Raw genomic sequence first — 27,410 nt, 5'->3', positions numbered from 1 at the left:
GGTTTTGGTATTTTCCCTCTTGCAGTGAAAAAAATTAAAGAATACCCTATATAAATTACCCTGAATTTACAATCATATTAAAAAAATACATTTTGTCTATCTTCATGTAGGCCCCTACCCTGTTTTACAAAATGTGGTTAACCAAGTTATTCAATTTTCTCGGGCCTAAGAGAAATGTATAATGCTACCATTATGCTACCGTTTTATTGACATATGTTAAGGCCATATTAAAGCGACCAACTTGAGTATAATTATGAATTTGTTTTTGTTACGCTGATTGTATATATCTTATGTATATTCTGGGCTTGTAAAATAAGTTTTGCTTTCTGCTTAGTGCGTGAATTCATGTGAGTTTCTGGGTGCATATAAACATTAAACTATAGTGCATATAGTAGGCCGTTTTTTTTAACTCGTGCGACCCCATATCGATTGCTATCTCACCTCAAAGTAGACAGGTGTTAAACTGACGATAAAGGTTTTGAGTTGCTTATACAATGCAACGAGAAATATAAACTCCAATATTTTACATTTTTGAAGGACTTTTTATTGATTTAAATTAGCATTATTGAATAATTAAATACTTAGGTGCAAGAAAAATCTCATGTTAGATATCTGAAGAATAATAAAAGGTCACAATACCCTTAAACAAAAATTTACTAGTATCTATATTATATCAAAGGGCAGAGGATTGGGATTGTCTTGGAGCAACGCATTCAACTCTTCTCTTTTGGAGGAAAATTGTTTGCACACCTGTTGCTGAAAAGTTTGCGGGACATACATGCAAACTGAAGTGATATTTAGATAACTGTGGTACCGTATGTGAGTTTGCACTGTTGGGGGAGAACGAGAGGGTTAACAGGAGTAGGTATATACTGCAGAATGTATTTTGACTATGCACGTCATTAGTTTTGTTTAAATTTCCACGCCCTTGTTGTAATCGTCCAAGAAGTGTTTTACTTCCTTGATATAACGATATCATAATACAGTAGACTTGACAGTTCATCAGTCACTCACATTCTGCGAGGTTAGTGATAACAAATACTATAAAACACATGTAGTCGGGATTTAATTGTGGTTTACCACTAACTTGTCATATATCTTGTATCATAGCCTTCAGTGAGCAGTGCCCTGCACAGTAACAATAACCAGGTCAGGGCTTTCGATGTTACGTTTAGGAGGGTTAATTAAGTACGCGTAATAACTGTAATGTAAAGTAAACTTTTTAGAATTGCAAATGAATTAATGAATTAAAAAGCTTTAAACTGTTGTTAATGATATTGCATAAGATTATATTTTGACATCACAAGTATATTTTGTTGGCAAATGGCATCAGCACTGCAACTAGCAGTAGACATTTACGTATGTATACATAAATTTGAATACTTATATAGTTACTGGCCCTTATAATCAGCTATGTAATATTGTAAAGTCTGTACATTTAAGGATGGAATGATAAGTGTGTTTTCTGAAAAGATGATAACTTGTTGGTCTTAAAAATAATATCAAATTAACCATACTATATAGTATTTGCAGGTGCTATATGTGTGTACAGTACAGTACTTAGGGTATGTTTAGATGTTTACATGCAATATTTAAAGTATAAGAACAGGATGCATGTTAAAACTCCTGGCAGCTTATCACTGTTAATGCATTGATACTCTGACAGATACACATACCACGATGGACATATTGTTGTATTTTAGTATTTATATACTTCCATAATACAGTAAGTGCAGTAGTACAGCATGTGTACATGCCAATTTTGGTGTTAAGAAGTAGCAGGTCTGTAGGTGTGAGATTGTGCTAGCTCATGCTTTGCTGCATGCTGTTCTATTTTAGATATTTAATCTAGCCAGCCAGAGCTTAACTCTAGTACCATTTGGAAACTCACACAAACACACAAGCTGAGTCAATCTAATAGGGAAATGGAATTCATGTTGCTTATAGAAAGGTTGTAATTTCACAAATGACTGGTCAGTAGATTAACTTGTATAAAAGTGGAAATGATGTGCAAAGAACAATAACAGGTTTGGTATGCTTATTGTCCTGATGCCCTAAAAGTATTCTCATAGATGGAATATTGTTTATGTCGGTTATTGTCATATTGGCTTAATGACCATTCCTTGAGTCTTGCCCTATATGCTCAACAGTAATATTTTTTCTTTTTTTTTTTTTTTTTTTTAATTTGCAAACAGCAAAAACGGCAAGTGTCTTTGTTATGATAATGATATGGTGGAAATGAGCCACAAGTCTGAGGTTGTGGTTTAATTACTATTTATAAATTGTGCATCAAGTGGTATAGATATATAGGATATATATATGTGCCTGAATATTAAAACAGCACATATTACAATATATATTTGAAATGCATCCATGTCATATGGATCAATTATTCCCAGGATGATATGATATGATATGCTATGGTTATCACATAATTCATACTGGCAATAAAAGCAAAGGTCGGGGAATTCTAAGCATCCCATCATGCTAGTTTGAATAAGGCGACATGCAATTCATAAGCAGTAAAGAAAATCTATGTGGCTGCCGTTTCCTGCTTTAAGAGTGATTGTAAAGCAACTCATCATTCGGCACAAGACTTTTGGATTGATTAATTCTTTTTTCATATACATGCAAGCGTTTACTCCACTGTATTGTAGCAAATGGCTTGTTGCAGGTGAGTAGGTATACCTTACTTTGCTTGGTGAGATGTAAGTGAGACAATATAAATTTCTACACATATGAATATATTGTCATGTCTTTGGAGAGTATTTGTAGCAATCACACATGATATCTACAGAAAACACATGATGTTCTGAACTCATTATTGGTAATTTGTCTTTGGAGGACCAGCCAAGACCACTTTGGCAGTTTTCTTGTTTACAATAGAAACAGATGTACATGTGAAATGGTCAACAGCCTAGTGTTAGACCAGGAAAATTATTAAAAAAGGAGGAGGATGCATACATTATGGGTAGATTCATGTACAAAAGAAATATTGTAATCATTAACTTGGGAATAAGATTGTGAAAGCCTAAGCAAGGTATTGTAATTCACAAAGTACAAATAGATCCCACCTGCAGTCAGCTAAGTGGCTTTGGTGATTGAAATGTCAGAGCACACCAATGCAGTGTGTCCCTGGTGTGATGTGTCTAAGAGTCTCAACCGCAGGAGAAGCAGCCACTGCTTGGAGTATATTTCTATCTTAGGTAAGGAAACATACAGTGCCTGTAGAAGGCAGATTGTTGCCAGTTATAAATAAGCACGCAGGTTGTGGTCACTTTTTATGGTAGATTTCATTTCAGTTTTCACTTTTGGAAGGGTTCAGGTATACCATAGATACCCCAATAGATAACAAGGATTATGTATTAATATGCTTAATATGTTGAGATATGCAGAAATGTGTTGTAATTTTTCTGGTCAAAGCAAGATTTTCTCATTAGTAAGAATTTTTATATATACAGACATTAAGGCCGGTGATAGTAAAAGGACCAAAGTCATAGAAACAAAGCCCTGGGCTTATAAGTTTTTATAAAAAATTAAAACAAACTTCCCAAAAGGCCAATTAAAGACGGGGATTAAGTACAGTGTCCAACGGATGACGCTCTGGCGCCAATTTGAGGGGAAAAATGCCGTTTTCGGTATTGGGATTTTCTCTATAACCAAGACAGCTATTCAAGTGATTCAAAAGGCCTCATAAAGCTGGGTGAAAGCACTTCAGCGCGGTACCAGGGAATTGTCTTAAACTATTTACTTTTGATTTTATCATCTTTTACGTTAAATTACCCCATATTTCAATGGCTTATTCACTTCAAAAGGCGATATCTTTCAAACAAACAAATTTCTCTTAAACCCCTGATATCATGCTGTAGTCCACATTCCTAACAACAATAGGTGCAACTTTTGTAACGATCGGTTGCTCAGATAGTGAGATATACTTGGCAGCGATTCACTTATCTCGTCAATATAGAAAGCTGTTAAAACAGCCAAAAACGTTCACAGGTTGGTTAACAGGGCTTATTAGTCAAATGCTTAGCTGGCAAATTTACCTGTTATCGGTTATACGATCAGCTGGAACCATTGCTTATTGTCATCTAAAAATATTTTGTTTGGGTGCTTTGAAGGGGCAGAAAATCGTGCTTTTGTTACATTTTCCGACCACTCGTTAGGCATGTAAGCGTGCCGCCATTTTGATTGACAGCTCTGGAGAGGGCCCTAGCCTTGTGATGCCCAGTAGGGTGTCAAGGATATGTAGAAGGAAGCGCTAACAAAGGCGATTACGTTTAACCGCAATTAAGAGGTGTGAAGTTGCATTTGAACGTTTCAATGGCTCTTCCTCGGCAATCGAGTAATTTTACCTGAGAGATTCCTTCTTTGTTATCGGCAAAGTGATCAGATAAAACTGTGTCGAGAGCAAGTGTCCGTCACTTGTGTTGATACGAGTTTTTTGACGGGTAACGCTGCAGGATTATTTTGCACGGCACTTGGTAGTCGTCAGATCAACGGAAAAATCCAGTGATTACTTCAGAGCCGTCTCGCTCAAAATGCCAGCTAAGATAAAGGGGAGACGCTCAGCTGCACAAGATTCAGCGGTAAAAGTGGCTGAGAGAAGGCTTTTGAATAAATATTTTATTTTTACACACATGACACTTAGACCCTATTTGCTTTTTACCTGCTAGCCTTGACTATTCTCGGGGTCTTTTTGTGATTTTCATTTTTGGACACTTGAACTCTTTCTTCCCGCTTGATCAGTGATTTTGAAATTGTTTTTCTCCAAATATCGCAAAATGCAAAGCCGCTAACATGCGTTTTTATTTTTATTGTTTTAATCATGCTGTCAACCTTTGCTTGGATTTCTCTTGTTTGGCCATTCAAATCACAATTTTTCGCGTGTCTCTCAAGCTCCATGATATCATATCTTGGAGAATAAAATTTTATTTTGTCAACATTAGATTTACCTTTTGCAAACGGCGACCAACAATCATTTCCGGTTTCGTAACGTGTCACAGATACGCTCGACGATATATATCGCAAAAATTAAAGGCTAGGCTAAAAGTATCCTTTTTTAGCTTTTTTTATTTATGTTTTTATCGATTTTTCTTTCATTTGTCAATTAATTTAGACGTTTCGATTAACTCTTTCACCCATTTATTAGGTATACAGAAATCAGTCATCCGACTGAACAAATAGGGCCGGTTTTCCCCAACCGCCACGCATAGGCCTTACTCTCAAAATTTTCCTTCTTTCCTCTGGAAAGGGACTTTTAACACGAACTTTTCTCTTCCCCATAGTGTACTAGCTAGACTTCTTCGCTGCTAAGCTGATGTAAGACTTATGACCTATTACCGCACACGTAATCGGCTTATAACTCATTAACTGTGCTCCGACCCCCTCATGGCAACGGCCCTTAGTAACAGAGGCGTGGCTTAGTTGTCAGCCTGACTGGGGCGCGTGCCGGTTGAAAAACTCATCAAAAGACGCATTTTGCGATGCAAATTCATAAAAATTATTACATCCAACGTTAGATACTTTTTTGATTAATATAAACACACAAAAAACTCAAAAACACGATTTTAAGCGTATTTAACCCTATCACCGACCTTAAGTGTCTGTATATATTTTGATCGGTCTGTCCATGTCATCGCTGTCGCTGGTGCTGTCGCTGTCCCACACATGACTTTCGCCTCATCGTATTTATGTTTTACTTTAATTTGACCGAGTTCCTTTGTTTGGTAAAGAAGCAGGTTACTTTGGAAAATTGGCCTAATCTGTTGACATTTATGGTAATTATTCTGTTTTTTTTTTTTTTTTTGTTTTTTTTTTTTGTACAATTTTGGTGACGTTCGCCCCATAACTATCAGATCACATTTTTCTTTTACTTTAAATTTACTGTCTTGGTTTGTTTGGCAAAGAAACAGGTTGCTTTCAAAAAATCGGCTCAATCAGTTTACATTTACGGTAATTATTCTAGTTTTTTGCATAAATTTGGTGACGTTCTCCATGTAACAGCTGAACAGTATTTTTGTTTTACATCAAATTTACTGTTTAGCTTTATTTGGCAAAGAAGCAGGTTGCTTTCAAAAATCTGCATGATCAGTTTACATTTACGGTAACTATTCTGTTTTTTTTTTTTGTTTGTTTGTTTGAATATTTCATTTCACACATTAGCATTTTCAGTGGCTTTTATAGCCGTTCAAACCCAATTACTTGCTAGTTTTTCAATGTCTATGTTAACTGTAGTACATAATGTGAGAGGGTGAGAATGATTATGCTGTTTTAAAGCATTACATAATAGTGCATCAAAATTGAACAAACCATTATTTGGTGCACTCCTTTCTGCGTCTGAATGTCTGAACATTTGTCAGCTTTGCTGCCTTGTTTCCTATATGTTGTCTGTATATTTGTCAGCTTTGCTGTCTAGTTAAGTTTTCTTCCCTCATGGTAGATAACCTTATTTCTGATGACTGTTAAAATACATCAGCTACCAGGTGTTACTGCAGTCAGTGCCCTGGCAGTTAGCTCCCCCTTATCCCCCCACCCCCACCCCTCCTCTATACCTGTATTGAGTTCAGAATTTTAAAAGAACTCTAATGGGCTTCATTGGTTGAGAGATCAGCAAAAGTAGTGTTGTTTGTTTGTTTGTTTGCTTGTTTTTGAAGAAAGCAAGAAATAAATCTTGGTGCTAATAATATTACAGCATTATAAGAAAGATTGGATTTCCAACATCTTGGGGCAGGTCTCTTCTGTAAGACGAGGCCATTTGATTATTGTAATATGAGAGGTATGAAAACAGAGTTTAAACAAATAATTTAACAGGACATTCCACAATATTTAAAGTGTTAATGTTGGAGATGACAAAAAAGCTAAACTCATTATGACTATCCAGAATTGTATTTTAAAATTGGCCACTGTATGACATTTTCTTATCAAGGAGAGCAATATACCGTATTCTATAACAACAACAGAGTAGAATATGTCAACTGCTGTCACATTAGAGTTTTGTATAAATAGGATCAGACAGTTGAGTTTTCTAGCATAGATTGGTCATAAAGATGCTTTTAAGTTATGACTTCACTTAGAAGATTGTTTCTGCTTTTATTTATCTTCTCTAAAATACTCTGGAATGATCCCTAACTGTGTCAACTATTGCCAAGTATTATAGTTACAGTAAATCTTATGATCAATATGTGGTGAATATCGTAGAAGAGCAAAACATCTGTTGATTTTACTGTGATTGTAATATTGTTTGCAGATATTATGTTCTTTTAAAAAGGGTTTCCACCATGCACTTATCATCATGTTTCTTATTATTAAGCACAATCATCTACATACAAGTAGTATCATATTTTTGGTTACTACCAGTATGGTTACTTTTCACATACTAGTAAGTAGTAATGAATAGATTGTTATCATTTTGGTCATGGATGCTGTATTGAATTTAGTTCTTTTGCATTTGAATCAAAATTGTTTAAAACAAATCCATGTTATAAATGTTAGCAAACATATTCATACAGTAGTATTTGATAACAAAAATGTCATGTTTCTATAATGCTCACAAGTATTGTTAGTATCGTTCTTGTTATTATGAGGTATATTCATTCAGTATAATGTGCACACGTGGATACACACCATATCACATTATATATGTACAATATATTGTCCTTATTGTGCTGTTTGAACTGAACATATCATGTTTGACCTATTTAGCCATTACAATCCTAGGTGTAATTTATTAATCTACAGACTTGGTGATTAAAGTAGGCAATTTCCTCCATCACAGTAATTGCTGCAGCTTTAATAGTGCGTGCACATATCTCTAGCTATCAGTCACTTCTTCCAAAGCAGGTAGAGAGGGGGGCAGACCAAGGCACTGGGGTAATTTGTAATGGGGAAAGTTGCACATGCAAGTGCTTGATACCCGCACTGAGCTATTGTACTGCACTGTCTCTTAAATCAGTTTTTCAATTGTATATTTATAGATATGGGTGACAACATTGCTGGGTTAACAAATGGACACAGCAGCTCAGCAGAATATGATTTTTTGCTCAAGTTTCTGGCATTAGGTAAGTAACTTAGTACTTGGAGTAGTGTACAATTTTTTTTATTTATTTTTTATCAGTATACTATTAAAATACAAGGTAGCAACTTATTAAAATGAGCAGTTCTTAATTAAATTGCTCATCTTAGTGTGTGTGTGTATGTGTGTGTGCGTGCATGCATGCGCATGTTCCCTATGTTGGTGTCCATGTGAAAGGCAAAATCTGGGCTTGTGTATTTGATACCTATTATATGTCATCTATTATTTTACAATCCTTATATAAAAGGTACACAAACATACAACAGATGGACATATATAAATACAGTACAGTGTCAGCTGCCACAGACCATTTCATACTGCATGTAAGCCAGTATGGGCCAATAGAAACATTATACAGATTGTGTGAGATTATAATGTTTGATATGTATATAAATGACACAGTGCAGACTTAAGGCTGAAGAATTATGCATGCAGTAGGTGCTGTATGCTATTTCACTGCCAATTTAGAACAATCATAAGATAATTCTTAATATTTTATGGATGCAACTGGGGTTTGTCTTGATTTCACATCCAGAACAGTTATTGAAAATTATATATATATATATATATATATATATATATATATATATATATATATATATATATATATATATATATATATATATATATATATATATATATAATGAAATTGAGAAAGGTAAAAATTTTAACTGAAAAAATTGAATAAAAAAATCATGAATGTTGAATTATTTAATGCATGGTAAAAGCTAAGTGTCCTCCTTAGGGATATTATGAGACTGATGTGGTGTGCTCGTAGGCACAGCTAATGGGCATGGATCACATTCCAGCCACTTGTATTAACAGTGGAACTTGTAGACAGTGCTGTCACAAATGCAATATTTATTGATGCTGGTGCTTTCAATAAAGACTGAAAATGAAACCAGAAACCAATCACAAGCCTAGTAGTGTCTCATTTCTATAAGAACAATATGCTATTATTATTCCTAATCTGTTATTTGATTACCTCAACTTATGAAGCAAGTCACAGTATCAACATTTTGAAGTGATAAAGTAGTCAACATTATTTGTTGTCCTTGAGTGAAAGTGGCTGGCATTAACTGTGATGATAGTTATTCTGATTACATTTGCAGCATAGAATATTGAACTCCCTCTAATTACGTTGTTGGTTTGGGGAGGCTAGGTTAGGTTAATGCAGGCTTGTTTTTTGACAGTTTAAAAAAATATATATATTGCATTGCAATACTGGAAATTGAGTCTTGACTATGGGTTTCGGCAGATTTACCTACTGGAAGATCTCCAAATTTACTCATTTACATCACCAATCATCTGCTACAAAAATTACAAAATATTTCATTGTCAAAGTGATATATCACTCATATTTTTTTCATTGTTGATAGTTAATATTGTTAAGATATGGAACTTCTCTTCAGCAATGAGTAAATTGTTATTTAAGATAAGGTCAATCTTGGGTTAATCTCAGAATCTCTTTACCTTCAACACAGCCAAGAAGGTTAATAGGTTGCAGATAAAATCTTCTGGTCATTTGCAAGCCAAGGGCATTTTTGTCCCAGGTTCTATCGGATCCGAACCTTTTCTAAGCTTATTTTCTTGCTGACACTGGGAATCCTATATATTCCACTGAAACAATTCACTGGCCTTTTTCAAAATGTTGCAAACCTTTTTGAACTGTGATCTGGAATATATAATGATTTTATGGTGATATGTATATGGTTTATGTGCTACTAGTCTCAGTTTACTGGTCTGACTGGTGTTTGTAGGCAAAGCTTTACCTAGATAACTTGATGGTTGCTAAACCATTATTGATAAATATACTGTGCTGTTTCAACAATTGTCCAGATCAATCATTTAACAAAGCTTTATTTTTTTATGATATCAAGGGAAGAATACTGTGATCCATATCAATTAACGTACATGGTGTATTGCATTTGCAACATTCATTGGCTTGAATATATACATTTTTAGAACGCGTGTCAAAAAGGATTTTCTGTGGATTAATGATTGGTATTCAGAATGTATATAAAAAACCCATTCTGCTGAGTCACTGATGCCAGAATGGTATAGTGATTCTATAGATGGCACTTCAACTTTGACATTTAATCTGTGAATAAATGTTTATACATTTATATGCTATTTTTCATGACCCACTGTGATGTATGATTTTCTACACATCATTGTTCCATTAGAATTTTGCCACCTTTCTGGCAAGCTGAGAGAATTACATTTTTCCATTCTTGCAGTTATGGGAATTGATTTTCCTTTATGTTACCTTTAAAACCCTATAAATTACCACTAGTAGTCTAACCCATTACAAAGATTTGCTGTTATCACCACACAACTATTTCCATCACACAACAATTTCTATTGAAGCCATGGTCGTTGGTCATAGGGACACCTTCTATTACATATTTTGAAAATGTATAATTTTTATGCTCCTGTTATGACAATGCTGTTGTTTTTGTGCATTTATAACAATTACTAAAGTCAGATGCTATGCACTTCTGTTGTTTTTGTTTCCCCCCCAAAAAAAACGAATCATATGTCAAGTATATCTTACAACTTTGTGTGAATTTGCTTTTATCACCTCTCATTTTCCAGGTGATTCTGGTGTGGGGAAAACCAGCTTCCTGTACCAATACACAGACGGAAAATTTACTGGTAAATTCATCTCGACAGTTGGTATTGATTTCCGGGAAAAGAGAGTGGTGAGTGATAGGAGAATGTTATCTCACTCTGGAGAGAGACTTTTTTGTTAGTCATTGTCATATGAGAAATGCTCTCAACTTAATCATTTTACTTGGAATCCATTTGTGATAGCTTTAGAAATAGAGGTCAATTATTTATTAAAGTTTCAGTGGTGAGGCAAAATTAGATTATTAAAAACTGTAAACACTGAGTCATTTATATAATGTGCACTCTCAGTAGAGGATGTGTAAAGTATTTAATTCATTTTACATGAAGCAATTCAGTTCATATTTGACTTTTTTTAGTCTGCCATTATTCAGTATACCAGTGCACCGCAATATTTTTATAACCTGTTAGTATGTGGGGATGTATGATATTAAATGTAGAATACAAAAGAAATAAGACATTGAAGTCCTGTAAACTAGCACTGACACTGAATTACATTTTTATTAGGTACACCGTAGCCCAACAGTAGATGGCACTGTGGGTAGAAGTCAAAGAGTACACCTGCAGTTATGGGACACAGCAGGACAGGAAAGGTAAGAGCAATAGATGGCACAGTGTGCAGATTTTATCTGCAGTTATAAGACACAGCAGGACAGGGATAAAGAAAAGTAGATGGCACAGATGACAAATAAGCCCAGGACAGGCTGCCATACATTTCACAGACCAGCAAATGTCACTGTGTCACATGTAGCAGCACCATGCAACTTCAGGCCTACCCAACTACCAGACTGGACACCGCATAATCTTGAATTCACCGGTAGATCGGACCACACTACCCGTTTTCAAGGTGTGTATCAGTACGCGCTTCGAAGTATCAGGCGCTGCACCGCTCTTGCCTAGTACGCGATGTGATAGTGATGATTCTCAGTGGGGTTGGAAGGTAATGCATCTCATCTCAAAATTTGTGCCGGGGTATGATACTGTGAAATGCATACTGATGCACACCTGGAAAACGGGTAGTGTGGTCCAATCTACCGGTGAATTCAAGATCATGCGGTGCCAAATCTGGTAGTTGGGTAGGCCTGAACTTACAGTGTACATGTAGTCATCTTATGAAATTTACCAACTATGATGGACAACTTTTAAAGGTACCATTAATCAGCATAGCATAGGATTGGCAATTTGGATGCCATTACTTTCAAGTAATTTAAATTTACTTCCAGATTCCGTAGTTTAACGACTGCTTTCTTTCGAGATGCCATGGGTTTTATCCTGCTGTTTGATCTGACCAGTGAACAGTCTTTCCTGAATATTCGTAACTGGATGGCACAGCTGCAGACACACGCTTATTGTGAGAACCCAGACATTGTCCTCTGTGGCAACAAAGCTGATCTGGAAGATCTGAGAGTTGTACCAGAGGAGAAAGCTAAGGCAATTGCTGAAAAATATGGGTAGGTTTTTAAGTTTGTGGGTTATGTTTGTCTTACTCAGCACAGCAACCCATCATGTTTATTTATTTATAAATGTTGTATTATTTATTTGTTTTTTAATTGTTTTATTTTTGTATTTGTAAAAACAAATTTTGCATCTTTTTTTTTTAAAGATGACTGAACTGTGTTTTTCAGTCTTGCAGTAATGAGCACATATTTTATATATGTTAACATAATATAAGAACCTGTGTTTTCTTATATGATTTGGTTTTATCAGTATACAGGCGTGCCTATATGTCTCCCAAAAATACATATTCATAAATTTATAATCATATTTTATCGTATTTAACCTGCCCCAGACCCCTTCCTACCCACAACTCCACCAAACCCCTCAAAGCCCAACCCCCGGCCCACTCCAACTTCTTCCAACCCCTGTTCCACCCCAACAAGTTCAGGAGATATGACCTGCCTCAGCCTAGAAAAAGGGACAGTACCAGCAGATAAAAAATTATGTAATTACGTCAACTTACAATAAGCGGTAATTAACTCCTCGTTGTGCATGAACAGGGTGAGAAGCCGCTTCCGATAGACAAGCAGGGATTGATTTGCATATTTGCGCACATAGCACTGGCTTGACGTTCCTCATTTGCATTGCCATTGTGTTTTCCCCTATAAATATCTCATCAGACTATGCGTACACACGTCATAAAATGATCAATTAGTTGGTGCACGACATAATAATATTATTTATTTCTTAAAAACCGCTCTACACTACAGTCTCGGTGCTGTTTACAAATAAAATTATCAGAATTACAAGTAATTATGTAAATAATAAAAGCTAAGGTAAAGAAAATAATTAAAATAATTAATAATAGTAATGGTCTGAAACAATAAAACGTTTTTCTGATAAAATGTATAGTTTCAAGTATTAAATTTTAGTTGAAATACTGTGCAAATAAGAAAAATATGAAGGGCATTCACCTCTGGTGAATTTAAAAACAAACAGCAGTAACTTAAAATCAGTTCTCTGTCATACGTAAAGCCAATGTAGTTTGAATAAAATAGGTGTTTGATCTGAGAGGGGTTTTGGTCAGTAGTCGTGCTGTAGCATTTTGGACAAATTGCAGTTTTTCAATTTGGTAGGTAGGAAGACCATACAGTAGACTGTTTCCGTAGTCAAGATGTGAAGTTAAGAAGGCATGGACAAGCCTCTCCATTTGACCTTTGTCAAGGATATGGGATAGTTTGGAGATTTTTTTAAGACCATAGAAAGCAGCTCTGCATTTTTTACTGATGTCAGCGGCCATATCGCACTTATTATCAAAAATTACTCCTAGGTTTTTAATCTCGTCTTTTACCGTGACCATACTCTTTCTGATTTCTAATTTTTCTGCATCTTTAGAAAAACAAGAGGTAAAGTGACTACTTCTGTTTTGCCATCATTGAAAACATATAGGCATGACAGTAGTTTTCAGTTATGTCAGATCACCAAGGACCCCCCTCCCCCTTAAATCTCAGCCCTTTAGATAGTAGTGTCTCACAATGAGGTATTACACACAGGAAATTTGGAAGTTTTTGTGATTCTTTGATTTTGCTATTTCCTTGTGTTTTTAATTGGATATTTTTGTGTATTCTACTTTGTATAAAAACTGATGATTTCACCAACATGTGCAGGTACAATGTATGAAGTAAACAGATACAGCTACTAGTACATATCTTTCATTGGTATTGAGCTAAATGTCTGCAGGGAGTTATTCCGTTGTAGCATGCTTAGATAAATGTCAGTCTGGAAAACTGAACACAAGAACTCACTTACTTCATGACAAGCCAGCAGATGAGATCACTGGCAATATAAGCTCAAGAATAGAGAGAGCACCTGTGTCTTCAGACAAGAACTGTTTTTAGTAAATCATGATATTCAAGACTGAGGAAAGCAATTGATATACATCTTTTTGTATGGAAGGTGAAACAAAACATGTAAGCCAAATGGGTTTTCTTTATTGCACATGCAGTATCATACCAGCACATGTATTTGCAATGGTAAATGTCCATCCAAAGGATCAGCCATCTCATCCTAGAATTTTTTATAATACAGGCTTGAGCCTGCTCTTAAACAAAGAAAATTGCTCCTGACAGCCATCCATCATACATGTTGGAGATATGTAGCACCATCAGTTGCTTATATCTGAAAATGCTGAAGGAAGTATGATAAACAATTCATTATGATATAGAGTGTTCATACATCTTCTCTCCCCTCCCCCCCCCCCCAAAAAAAAAAAAAAAAGAAAAGAAAGAAAGAAAGAAAGAAAAAAGGAGGGTACTGTAATCTGGTTGTATCTTTTTTTCATCCTTCTGTGGGTATTTTGTGGTTTGACCATTTGGTCACCATGGGATTCAGGAAGGATGTTTTTACATGTCTGTCAGTGTAATGCAGTAGTATATATATCTCATCCCTGTTTTCTATTTTTCTGGTGACAAAAGTGATGATTGGGGAAGGGAGTGTGTTTATAAGACTTTGTGACAGAGTTGAAACCTCACTTCTAAACATTAATAATAATAAGATTCTTATATGCCGCCTTACATTCTATCTCAAGGCGCCTTACAATAATGGCTAATATACTAAAATCATTAAAATGACTACAATATTTTAATCATAAACTCTCATTGGAAACCATTTAAAATTTACACTACTAAAAATCATCTTATTAAAATACATATACATATATTTTTTAAAAAAATCTAAGAGATATAGACAGAATTAAAAATGTGTGTCTTTAAAAGAGATTTAAAATTGTCAAAGTCTTCTGTTTTTCTAATAAAATTTGGTAGACCATTCCACACTTTTGGGTCGTAGATTATAAAAGCACAATCTCCATAACTTTTGAGGCACCCCTTCTCTAAAACAGAATGTTCTAAAATAAAATCATTCTCAGTATTAAAACGTGTGGACCGCCGTGGTAAGTTAAAACAGATAAGATCAGATAAATATAATGGTCCTTATGAATGGATCGCCTTAAAAATAATACAAAGTACTTTAAAATCAATCCTCTGCTTCACAGGCAGCCAGTGTAATTCTTTCAGAATGGGAGTGATATGGTGTGTACTATTGTACTTAATTTGACAACCAGTCTTGCAGCTGAGTTTTGAATAACTTGTAACATTAGTAGTAAAAAATAATGAATATAGTCACAGTATTTTTTATTTGAAATTAATTTGGAGTCTAGAAGGCAGTCATTAGTGTTCAAATTTTTTCTCTTTCAAGTTCAGTCTTCTAATCCTATATAAAAAGTGTACCCATTATTTTACATGCTGTGTTTAGGCTATACAATGGTGGAAGGTAGGGTAATTATGTTGTCACACAGTGACACCAGATATAGACCTTTTTCATCTTTTCCGGAAATGGAAATTGCATTGTGGGTACGGGAGCCCTGCTATGTCGAAACACTTACAGCGGTGCTAAAAACCATGGCTGAGTTTACGTGCTTTTTGTCCCGCTGCTACAATAACAGTAAGCGAGATTGACACATGAGGTATAATAAGTTCCCAACAAACCCGTTAGAATGAAAAATATGGTAGAAAGAAAGGAAAATATAGCAGGTTTGGATCAAAAGCAGGGCACCGCGTTTGCGCTGAACATTTCGAAGGCGGGAAGAAAAATTATAATATTAGGAGATCAACGGTGCTTTAATAAAAACAGAAATGCTTAGTTAATCAACGGATATAACGAACTAGAACTCGGGGGTAAACAATGCGATAAAAACAAAGTTCTGAAGAAAAAATTGAAGAATAGGGGCCTAAAAAGAAAGAAAAGACTTTAAGTATGAGATTATGGAAAAAGAAAGTAAAAGCTGTGAGGTTTTACACGGGGATTCTACTTACAAAAAATTCAAGAACTTTCACGACTTTTTGTGTAACAACAAAGAGAAGGTTTGAAAAGTTTTGTATGTAATATCCTTTTTGTGTGTGTTTTATTGACAAGTGATCATTTTAAATGTAGGCCTAACACAGGTTTTAGTCTCTAATAACCCTTAGTAGGGTGGGTTCTATTTTTTTTTTTTAACGTGAGACGTTAATAAAATTTTTATCATTATGTATCCAGTCCCGTACACCCTGTACGTATTACTGATTTGTACAAATGGGGCTCATATTATCAAGATCAACAGAGACATACGAAGAATAACGTACATCGGCCCTTGTTGAACGCGTTACCGGCAAAATAAAAAGTTATTTATTTCTGAACTCAATGACAAGAGAATTGGAAAATTCAATGGGCATATATTCTTAATGCAGAGAAGCCTTTCTGTAAGCTACACGTGCATAATGTATGGTAAAGACAAAATGGATAATAAAAATAATAAAACAATTAACGTACAGTATTTTTAAAGTAATGCAAATATGCTTAGTATTAAAGTAGGCCTACGTATATTTAACTCTGTCTTAGATAGTTAAAAAGCATGAAATGTGTGGAAAACACTTTATTTGAATGATTTTATTGTCTTTGATTGAAAACGATGAAAATACGCATGAAAACATTTAAAAATCAAATAATTTGGTCTGTTGCTATAATTTTGTTTTTGCCTGACGGTTTTGTTTCAGTTTGAGAAAATGTTCATACTTGTCAGACCGAAAGTCTGACATTTTTTACCTGTCGTAAATTTTGTGCATATACTAGAGTAAGACACGGTAAACTTTAATTATCGTCTGGGAAAGATTCGAGAATTCCTGTCTCACCTGTTTAACACTTATAAATTAGAAGGTTTTAATTACAGAGGAAAGGTCGTAGTTGTGGCCGCCCCCTAACTGAACAATTGAACAAGTAACACCTGATAAGCCTTATCAGGTACCAAACGATTTAATCAGTTCACCGACGAACAATCTGCGTGTCACTTTTAGGTACGAGTCAAACAATGCAGGGAATCTTTTCATTTTATCATTTCAAAAATCTCTTAAGACACCCTTCAAACAAGACATAAAAATCGCAATGAATTGATTCTGCCGGTAAATGAGGTGATATCGCCACAGCTTGCATATATACATGTAATATTGTGAAGACGTAGGCCTACGCACCTGTCCACACTCTTGAAAGCTGTGTACGAGTCTACTGGCTGTTTTGATTTAATATATATATAAAATAACGAGCCTCTTTCGCATATCTTTATTATCGGAGGCATTTAAAAGAACTCTGAAGCTTTAGTTTGTCATCACTATTGAAAGTGCAGCCAAGGCTCGGACGCTTAGGTGAAGTCTAGTTGTACAGCGCATCGTATTTAAACTGAGAAAAAACATTTAATTGATTGATTCTCCGTCCAAGTAGCTGTTTTCTTGCCTACAGTTTACGCATTTCTGTGCTTCAGCCACCTTTTTAGTTTGACAGAAAGCAGTGCAAGCTGCAAACGACCTTTTTATATGCACACCTTGCATATCATCTACACCTAGCATTGCCATGCTGGAAACAGCAGAGGACCATCATGACCCCTGTGGCGCGCGGTTCCTGTCGTGCGCACTTCGTATTTCCGGAAAAGATGAAAAAGGTCTATAGGCAGTCTAGTTGCACAGTGTGACCACAGCAGTTACCTCTCATATCACAGGGGCCTCTAAAAGAGTGGACAAAATTGAAGAATAGCCCCCTGTAGGATGTCACTCAATCATGTCTACTCTAACTACCCCACCTGTACCAATGTCAGGGACTCAGCAGCAGAGAAGGATGACTTTTTGGGTTGGGTGTAATCACTCAGCTCGGCAGCTGGTTGATATGCACTACTCAACACCTACCTGTGAAATCCCCCTCCCCCCCCCCCCCCCTAAATCCCCTCACTCTGACAAATACAAAGGGTATGTCTGACGAGGAACATGTTCCTCTTGACCATTTCAGTTCCCACAGGGTCCAATACAATAATTTTGTAACAGACTACTAGCAGACCTGTGGTCAGAGAGTAGGCCACAGTTGTCAGGATCAGATTTGCACTGCAAAACGTCAGTCTAACTGAAAGAATTCCTTGGAGTTTATATTAATAATGATTGGCCACAGGTATAAATCACTGATAATTTTTGGTTTCTGTTTTCTGTGCTGACTGACATATGCCATGGCCATGAATATTATCAAAGTCATTGAATTTCTTTCATTTTAATGTACATCAGTGAGAACAAATGGCAACCATGAACATCATTATTACAATGTCTCTTGTTCCAGTATTCCATACTTTGAGACAAGTGCTGCTACTTCACAAAATGTTACCAAAGCCATTGAATGTCTCCTGGACAAGGTGATGCTGCGTATGGAACAGAGTGTAGACAAGACGGCAGGGGGCAAAATGGGGAAAAATGGAAAGAAAGGTGTGGAGCTGGAGGAGGCAGACAGGAAAAGTGGATGCAGTTGTTAACTAGGTGGCAACACCCAGGGAATTAAGAAGACAGCTGTCTGAATAGGATTTTATGAAAAGAGAGCTGTTTTATAAGTCCTTTTTTCTGTGGGGGAAGACAGCTGCAGATGCTCATTATAAAAGAAGAAAAAATAATCAGACCTACATTTACATATATTCTATTTATACATAACATTTTGCACATTCCTCTTCACCTAGGAGGAAATCATTAAAATAACACATTAACTAAGAATTCCAATATCAATTTAAGTGCTTGAGAAACAAGGAGCACTATTTTTGACAAGTTTGAAATATGTTTTATTACTGTACATTGTGTATTCCATTTGCCAGGAAGATAATTATTTCCATTTGAGGTCATGATCCTACTTTATTAAAAAAAGTGTTCATCTCTTAGTCCTATCTATTAAATCTACTAAATGTTAATTATATTTATGATATTCAGGTTGTGGTTCATGTAGTAGTGTGAAATTAGCTGTTCCATGTTTTCATTTCTTTTCTTTTTTTTTCTTTAAAAATATTCCATTGGTACAGATATAGCCACAGGCCTGTATTGCTCTGCATACATGTGGAATGTGGGGCTATGACATCCTTATGTGTCAGTGTAACAACTGGATTTGTTACAAATAATACCCTTCCATTCATGTGGTTCTTCTGGAAGTAAACAGGGTCCTTGTCCACAAAGATCTTTTCCTGTCAGCAAGTGATATTACGTATATATACATGCATCAGTGTCTGGATGTTTTGTTTTTTAAAGTTATTCTTTTTTAAGTATTTTCTTCATTTAAGTATCTTTTATGTTTGAAGACTGCTGGTTAAAATGCATTTTTTTCTGTTTTTGTAATAATGTGCGATTGTGTTTAATTTCTAATGGTGTATTCTCAGTCTACCGTCATTCGTGGCAGATGACCTTTGTACAGCAGGATCTCAGCAGACCTTTTAATCACAATGTCTGACCCCCCCCCCCCCCCCTTCTTGGGCAATGAACATGCCTAAAAACTAGAATATTGGCAGTTGACAGAACAGTGGAAGGAGTAGACTGGCTCACTAAGGTTATGTGGGTCTGCTGAAGGATTAGACATGCTTCTTGAGGTTAGATATTGTGATCACATGGTCTGCTGGGATAGCACACTGCTTAGTGAACTAAACCATCATTAGGCTACTTGAATGTGATGACAAACATAACACCCAGAAAGGTCCACAACATTAACTAGAATGTGGTGGGAATGATGATTATTTTTCCATATTTTCCATTTTTTGTTTGCCGCAATTGATTAGCATTTAAAGAGTGTTATTAAAGCATGTACTGGTAGTGACAAAGGTATTTTTTACCAGTAGAGAATTGAGGAGTAATGGTGAGATGTACAATGCAGTTACCCAGTTTTGATAATGCGTAATTAGGTGTTGAAGATGTCTCCAATACCTGGCTGTGCTGAATATAGCAGAACAGGATGTAATTACTGAGGATTGAGGTCTATTTCTTTATGCATGTATGCATATTATTCAACATGAATGATTGGAGCAGGTTTTCTTCTGCATCAATAAAGACTTATTATAGATTTTTCTCAATTACTTCACTTTGTTGAGGCAAAATAATGCTTTGGATTGAACTCGAATTGGAAAGGAGAGTTAAGAGTTTGAAATCTCAGGTGTCATAAAAAGCCGGATAAGAATGTATTTCTATAAGTATGTATAGTAAATCCTTTAAATTGCAGCTGGGAAATAATCATTTAATAAGCATTTTTGCAAGGTATATTGCATGTAATAACAGCTGAGCTTTGAAAAATTAGTGCAATTGAAAATCCCTTTCAGTGATCAAGATGAAATGTAAAACATGTTAAAAGCCAGTTTTGTTAATGTTATATGTTATATTTTGATATATGATATACTTTTCTAGGTTGAGGTTTTTCAAAATCTTATATACAGTCATATTTTTTCACACAAATCTTCCATCTTAACAGAATTTAATGTTGCTATACAGTCTATATCTTGGTAATGGTGTTATAGTTTCTAGCCAATTATTTAAAGCTTATAAAAGTAACGTATCTATATATTGCATAAAAAGCTTCCTCATTCCTATGACAGACACTGTATACATGTACCTACAAAGTGCTAAATACTGTAGGTGTTTAATATATTCTTTAAAATATGATGTAATTTAAGTAATATGTGCATTTAGTAATTTAGGAATACTTTATATTTCACATATTTGAAAAGGCAAGTTATAAAATTTGAAAAAAAAGTAAGTTAAAGAAATGTTTTTTAGTATTGTAAATTTACGAATTCCATTCAGCGAAACTTACAACTGATAGTTAATACGTCAAAGAGGGAATGTGGTATACAGCAGAGCTCGGCATACAATTAACGTTACATAGAAATAGCTCGTTGGACGATGTGATTGCGACATTGCCTATATTATATAGCAAACGCATTCCTGACGATTGACAGGGCTGGGTTTACTTTTATTGTTCAACGGGGACAGAACGTGTAAATCTGCGAAAAACGGCAGAATGGTAACAAGATGAGAGCTAGGATAATGTCCCGCCTGGTTCATACCGAAAGGGTTATTGGACCTTTAGTTTGATGTGCTGCCTCCTCATGAACGCAATGATATTTTAACACTTAAGGATACTCGTGGAATAGCACTTTAACTGTTGCTTGTATTTTATTGGGACCCGGTCACCGAAGGTTAACCCGGAACAGTGAAAACATATTTCTAACTTACGACACTGGAGACCTATTTTTTCTTGTTCAAAGGTGTATTTCAGTTATCAATAAAAATTACATGCAAATTTAAGGGTGTATGTCTGGATTTATGTCTTACTTTAAAAAAATACATGTCAAATGAAAAAGGAACTTCCTAATTGATGTGTGACTATTTCATTTTCTGGTTCGATTCCGGTACTTCGATGTTGCGATCATCGACTGCATGTATTTTCTTTTTATTTCAAGCTCTCACACAAGCACATATTTGTACTGTAAACAACAACGAACTAACTTAATATATTCAATTTATTTCTAAACTACTGATTTTGATCACTTGTATGCCAATTTATTCCAACGTTCTCCAAAACGTTTAGTTTTGTCTCCCTTACTTGGATCAGAAACGCTCGCCGGAAAAGTTGCAGTCTTCTTCCGCTCACCGCGCTCCTGTACACCAGGGCCCCGTAACTCGAAAGCATCGCGCATTGCCACCGAGCGCAAGCGTCTCGATTCCATAACTCGCCCATACTTGCCACATAAAATTCATTGTAGCCTCTGTGTGATATCGCTGTTCGCAATGCACGATGCTTTTGAGTTACGGGCCCAGGTACGCTTAGTTCACAGAACCTACGAACAACTCTCCCGATGAAGAAATAAAGCATCACCCATCGAAACCCGTTCTCTTTTATTGCCTGGAACTGGCACAAAATAGAAATAGGTTGGACAGTTCATTTTCCGAAAGGTTGGGCTGCAGATAAGTTTGTGGCTTTACAGTTTTTTCAGGGGGTCGGGAAAAATTTGGTACATGTGGAATTAATTTTGTCAACCAGTAGCATGTCACTGAACCTTTTTCCTGAAGTAAAAACTCGATAAGTCTGGCCTTTTTTCACCAAGTTAACCAAATAGCATTATGCAGTTTGCTTCATTATTGTTATTATTATTAGCATTAAAATTGCATCAACTAATATGAAAATACGCATATAGTGCATGAAATTGGTCTTTTTTAATTATAACCAATATCAGTGCTTGTTACAACATCTTGGCTTAGGATTAAGATTAAGATTTAGTAATGCTATCATTATACATGTAGTCTATACAAAAAGTCGCAATAATATTTCAGTACCATCTTGACGTGTTTTTGTGATAACTTAACACTAATGTAATCGAATTGGCATCATATAAAAATATGCTTGCTAATCAATTTCACACTCAGGTCGCTCATAATAAAATGTACTTTAAAATGACTAAATCTATTTGAAGTTCTCGGCCACGCTTTTAACCCAGTCATTCAGTGTTGTAGGTTCTTTTCCAGTAACCTCCTTCAACTGATCTGGGTCACCTGTATGTGTGCCGTCATCTATCGTCTTGTACAGTTCCAGGAGTCCGTCTACCTGCCATTCAGGGAAACCCTTTTCCAGAAATGCCGTCTTGGCGTCCTCGTATGGTACCTGCGTGTACGTAACTTCCTTTCCCAAGGCTTCTCCAAAAGCGGTTGCTACGTCGGAGAACGAGTGCTTATCACCACAAAGGGTATATGTTTTCCCGGCATGGTCTTTGGGATCAGACAAAATTACCGCCGCAGCCAGACCCACATCTTTCACTACCACTGGTGTGTACGACTGAGCGGGGTCCGCTGGCGAATAGATCGCACCCTGATCTTTTATGGACTCTTTGAACAGGAAATAATTATCGACAAACATCGGCAATCGCAAGAAACTGAATGGGACGTCCATTTTCGCAATGGTTGATTCTATTTCTGAAAATTGCTTGCCAAAAATAGTATCGGTTTTATCAGCCGTCAAGACACTGACCACTAGGAGATGTTTCACCTGAGCTTTTTTGGCCGCTTCTGCAGTTGCAACCGCCTTCTGTGCGCGATCTTCAGAACCGGGGGTAACAATGAAGAGAGCGTCGACTCCCTTTAACACCTCCTCCAGGTCTTCTGCCCCCATTTCTGCCTTCACGACAGTGACGCCTTTGATGGCTGTCAACTTTTCAGCTTTAGAAGGATCTCGAACTCCCGCTCGAATATCCACTTTGTCACTGTAGTTGTCTGACAAGGCTTGCAGGGTGGCGCTTCCAACATTACCACTGGCGCCGATGACCAAAACGATGGGTTTGTCTTTAGCAGCTGAAAAAAATGAAAGACAAAATGAATTATCCCTACGTTAAATGAAAATTATCCCTAACCACCTGTGGGTATTGCAAATCCCCTGTGGAGCTGGTGAGACAGGTATGAACAGACCACAAAAACGAACTGGCTTAATTTTCACACTAACGGTGTTCTCCCAAATGTAGATATTCTTAACCGAAGATGTAAGATAATAAGAAATGCTGAGGGCTTTCTTCGCTTATTTCAATTTGTTATGAACAGGGATTATTACAAGATGCAATATCTGTCTTAGAGCTAACAGCATCACTGAAAATACCTGTATGATTTCAGTGCGGGTAATTTTTATGATGGGTGACACAAAAATTATGTCATCCTTTACGACCTACCCCCTTTGTAAAATGTACGATGCATGCTCGTAAACAGCGGTGATCACTATAATCTGTTATTTTTCTTTCTGACTCTTCTAAACTAAAATATCGAGTGCCTGGCATTAGCGGTTACCCCAGACCCTGCTGTTCGTCTTTTTTCGGTAGGCTGAATGCCTATCTATTGGGGGAAATATACGGGAATGCATGCTAGTATATTGAGTCGGTCTTGAAAGAAAACGTGTTCACGTTTACTTTAAAGTAGCCACAGGTATTTTGGCATTTTTTAAAGTAGGCTGAGTATTAAGGGCAGATATGTATAGTGTCCATACATTTCAATTTCCATTTTGCACCTATTACGCCTATTTAATCGTTTGGATGGCTTGACTGATGTTGTACACTGTAAATTTAAGTGTTGGTTGTCAATCTTAAGCAGATGCAAATATTTCAATTAACCTTTTATGTGCCAAGTATCTTGATGCGCTGAATTACTTGCCTTTAGGTACCCCTTTGTTGCATGTGTTGTGAAAATGTGGACTTATCAAGATCTCAGATTCATGTGATGTTATCACAACTCTGACTATCTTTGTTCACCTAAAGAGGGGCGTAGTGATCTTAAGCATTACAAGGATGACGCGATCGCGTGTAGCAACTAAGTAGAGTCGAAGGGCAGCATTGCTCAACCTACATATAGACGAGTGTCCCTTGTCAATATTACACGTTTATTTTCATGCGCTACAGATTCTGTGGATGCTTTATTTCAATATACATGTGCTTTGACCGGGGTAAAATTAAAATCTGTTACCTGCATCATCTTTTGTTTGTTTCTCTGTTGCTTCCGTATTGAGTTCGGCCTTGCCAGATGAACTGGAGATGCAACCTGAAAATTAATAATAATTTTTTGTTATAGAATGATATTTTTGTTGTTAATTAAATAGACTACTATGTACTCGATAAAGCCTACATGTTTCCGACAAGAAAATCAACTTCGGATCATTCTCATCCTTAAAATCCCTTTAAATAATATACTTCATTTGTGGGGTTGGGTCGGCTTGTATTGTATTTCAATTTATTCCAAATTACTCCACCCGCCCCACCTTGACTTCTGCCCTACTTATGTATTAGTATACCACTGTCACACCATCTCGTACAACTCCATCAATTACATGTATTAGTCTGTCAGCTGTCTTTCTGCTCTATGTCTTATTGTCCTTTATACTATAATATATTTGCGTGAGGAACGCCACGGGAAACACGCGTCTTCAAGAGTAATCTTTTAAGTGGTTTTAAGATTTATGGTGTATGGTCCAATTCCTCCCATCCCTGAGGAAAAATGTCTTTAAATTGTCCAAACCTTTAAGGTGTACATTGTTTGTTAATTTAAAACTGCAATGACACTAGTACCGCCATCCCTCCCCTATAGATGCCTAAGCTTTCTTGATACATATCTGGCTCATGTGTAACCGCCGGCTTACTTGCAACCGTATAAAACAACCATTATCTGATTAACATTTATCATTGGATCTCAATTGTTCATTGTTCTGCTACATGTACACGTTGAAGAGATACTAAAATAGCTGACATAAATGTCTTTTGTAACATACCATTTAATACAGCTTACCTGGGTGTACTGAGTAATAGAATTACACAAGACTTGTCATAATGCATCTATGTGAATGATAAAAATACGATGTTGTTTTGAATGTTATGTAATGTCGGATTATACTATGCTATTCTATACACTGAGTCACTTCTTGTTCATAGCATCCTTAAGCCTTAACTCTTCGCAAATGTATTCGCTGCTTATCACGGCAAATAAAAAACAACATTGCAAAAAATGGCCATGCACACTCCACGTAGAACTCACCCATTTTGGTCTTGTTCAAGTCTCGACTGCTCTGTCCTCAAGTTCACAGGTGTCTAGCTGTCGTTCTCTCACCTATGTTGAAGACGTTCCGTCCCTGGAGGAATTCGGCTGTGCTATTGCGAAGCTGGAGATGAGTCCTTGCCTGCAGTGACGCAGTGCGTGTAATGCATTGAAAGTGGGACTTCGTGTCACCGCAGAAACAACGCGGGGATCATTAGGGGGCGCTGGCGAAGTTGGTGGATGATTTAATATGCATACATAATACCTATGGTTACTAAAATGGCAGATGGGGGCTGCTTAGTCATTTAGCTGTTTGGCTTTCTTAAGTTATTGGTAAAAATAAAAAAGAAAAAATCGCAAGAAGTTAAATTGTTGCTTTATCATTGGACGAGGTAATATGTGCTCTCAATTTGATGGAATTGAAGGACCCTGTTTATCCAAAAACATCAGTGATACCTTACATCATAAAATGCCATGTAGTTTCCAATCCAGAGGTAGAGTAACTTGAGGTCATGTAAAGTAGTTAGACATAATGAACTGCAGTCACGCTACTAAGATACAGAAATAACACTGAACACACACGGGTACATATACCCGTGCGACAGACATCCTCGCCGTGCCCTATAATGCTGATAAATTTTCATCTAACTATTCAGCTGAACAGATTGATACAGTACATGTATCCCGAAGGCAGAATACGTAAACCCAAAATAATCACTAATTCATAGCATGCTACAGGGCAAATACAAAGAAAGCAGAGAAGTCGTTTTGCTGTAAGAAAAATGTATTGGCAGAATTTTTTCCATAGAATTGAAAGTAGGGCCTACTGCAGATGTGCGACAGTCGATAAAAAAGGTTTCGTCTTGGAGGTTGAAAATTAATAAGGATAACCTTTTCTTACTACGAAGTATTCGTTAGGTATTTCTGTCAATCCAACAATTAAACCGACAAAGGGGGTCATTCAAGAGAGGAAATAATATTTCAAAGAGCTTCCGGACGGCGATTATACATGTATCAAAGAGGTACCCCTGTAGGAGGGTTCATGTGACGTCATGCTCATCGACTCAACCTGCTGGTCAACAGAAAGGGCCAAGATGTCGTAGAGAAATATATTGAAACATGGAATCCTATCGGAAATACTGGGATGGGATTACGCCAATATTCCATGGTGCGGCGAATATTAACTCACAGAAAAATATTGACACTTTACTGCTCATATAAATTCTAGTTAAAATTACCAGTTAAAAACTTACATTTTGCAGAGCACGGACAATTTGTGATTCGGAAGTGACGCCGGTGCAAAGAATCAATATTGGGGGATCAGCTCTAAGTATCTGCTTATTGAGACTGGAAGAGGCTAGGACCGGAGGGGGGGGGGGGGGGGGGGAGGTACCAGTAGGCTCAGATTGAAATTGCTTGTAAGCGATTTAAATTGAGATAAATATACCTGTAAATCAAATAAGGTACAGTCATGGACATAAACAAGGAACAACTCCGTTACATAAATAAATAAATAAATAAATAAATAAATAAATAGTCACATATATTTAGAACTAACATAAACGAGCTAAGTTTGATATTAAAACATTGGCGATTAACTCCAAGCAGGGAGACAGCTTCCTTACACAGGGTTTTTAAGCACGCGTAGTTTCCATACCAGACCCGGGAGAGCATTACATATACGTAAATCTGCGGAGAAGCAAATGAAAGACTAATCATAGGTTATTAAAGTATAATGTTATCCGACTTTACTTATATATATGTTCTCATGCCTACCACAATCGTGATGTCGGTGAAAGACGGAAGTTAGCATTTTTAGCTTGATGTACACGTGAGCTGAGACGTGAGTG

At 36.3% G+C, this 27,410-nt stretch overlaps 2 protein-coding genes across 2 annotated transcripts; one reads left to right on the top strand and one right to left on the bottom strand.

Moving 5' to 3' along the window:
- Positions 1–708: 708 nt before the first annotated feature.
- LOC106164358 (ras-related protein Rab-27A) lies at positions 709–21,309 on the top strand. The gene is made up of 6 exons (XM_013542246.3): positions 709–861; positions 7,977–8,060; positions 10,673–10,779; positions 11,213–11,298; positions 11,929–12,156; positions 18,326–21,309. The coding sequence occupies exons 2-6, from the start codon at positions 7,979–7,981 to the stop codon at positions 18,513–18,515; spliced, it is 693 nt and encodes a 230-aa protein (XP_013397700.1). The 5' UTR covers positions 709–861; positions 7,977–7,978; the 3' UTR covers positions 18,516–21,309.
- A 197-nt stretch (positions 21,310–21,506) lies between these two features.
- On the bottom strand, positions 21,507–25,795 carry LOC106174362 (uncharacterized). Its single transcript, XM_013555904.3, has 3 exons — positions 25,561–25,795; positions 24,499–24,573; positions 21,507–23,346 (listed from the first exon to the last, which is right to left on the bottom strand). The coding sequence occupies exons 1-3, from the start codon at positions 25,562–25,564 to the stop codon at positions 22,466–22,468; spliced, it is 960 nt and encodes a 319-aa protein (XP_013411358.2). The 5' UTR covers positions 25,565–25,795; the 3' UTR covers positions 21,507–22,465.
- Between the last annotated feature and the right edge of the window lie 1,615 nt (positions 25,796–27,410).

Source organism: Lingula anatina, chromosome 2 (assembly GCF_051362555.1).
Source record: "Lingula anatina isolate TDL-2025a chromosome 2, LinAna3.0, whole genome shotgun sequence".
NCBI lineage: Eukaryota > Metazoa > Brachiopoda > Lingulata > Lingulida > Lingulidae > Lingula > Lingula anatina.
This window is presented reverse-complemented; position numbering and strand designations above follow the sequence as displayed.

Bases quoted from the DNA above. Each gene is read 5' to 3' on its own strand.
- LOC106164358 (XM_013542246.3), top strand. From the start codon at position 7,979: ATGGGTGACAACATTGCTGGGTTAACAAATGGACACAGCAGCTCAGCA. The intron at 8,061-10,672 runs GTAAGTAACTTA...CTCATTTTCCAG, and splicing joins GCTCAAGTTTCTGGCATTAG to GTGATTCTGGTGTGGGGAAA. The intron at 12,157-18,325 runs GTAGGTTTTTAA...CTCTTGTTCCAG, and splicing joins GCAATTGCTGAAAAATATGG to TATTCCATACTTTGAGACAA.
- LOC106174362 (XM_013555904.3), bottom strand. The intron at 23,347-24,498 runs GTAACAGATTTT...CATTTTTTTCAG, and splicing joins ACAAACAAAAGATGATGCAG to CTGCTAAAGACAAACCCATC.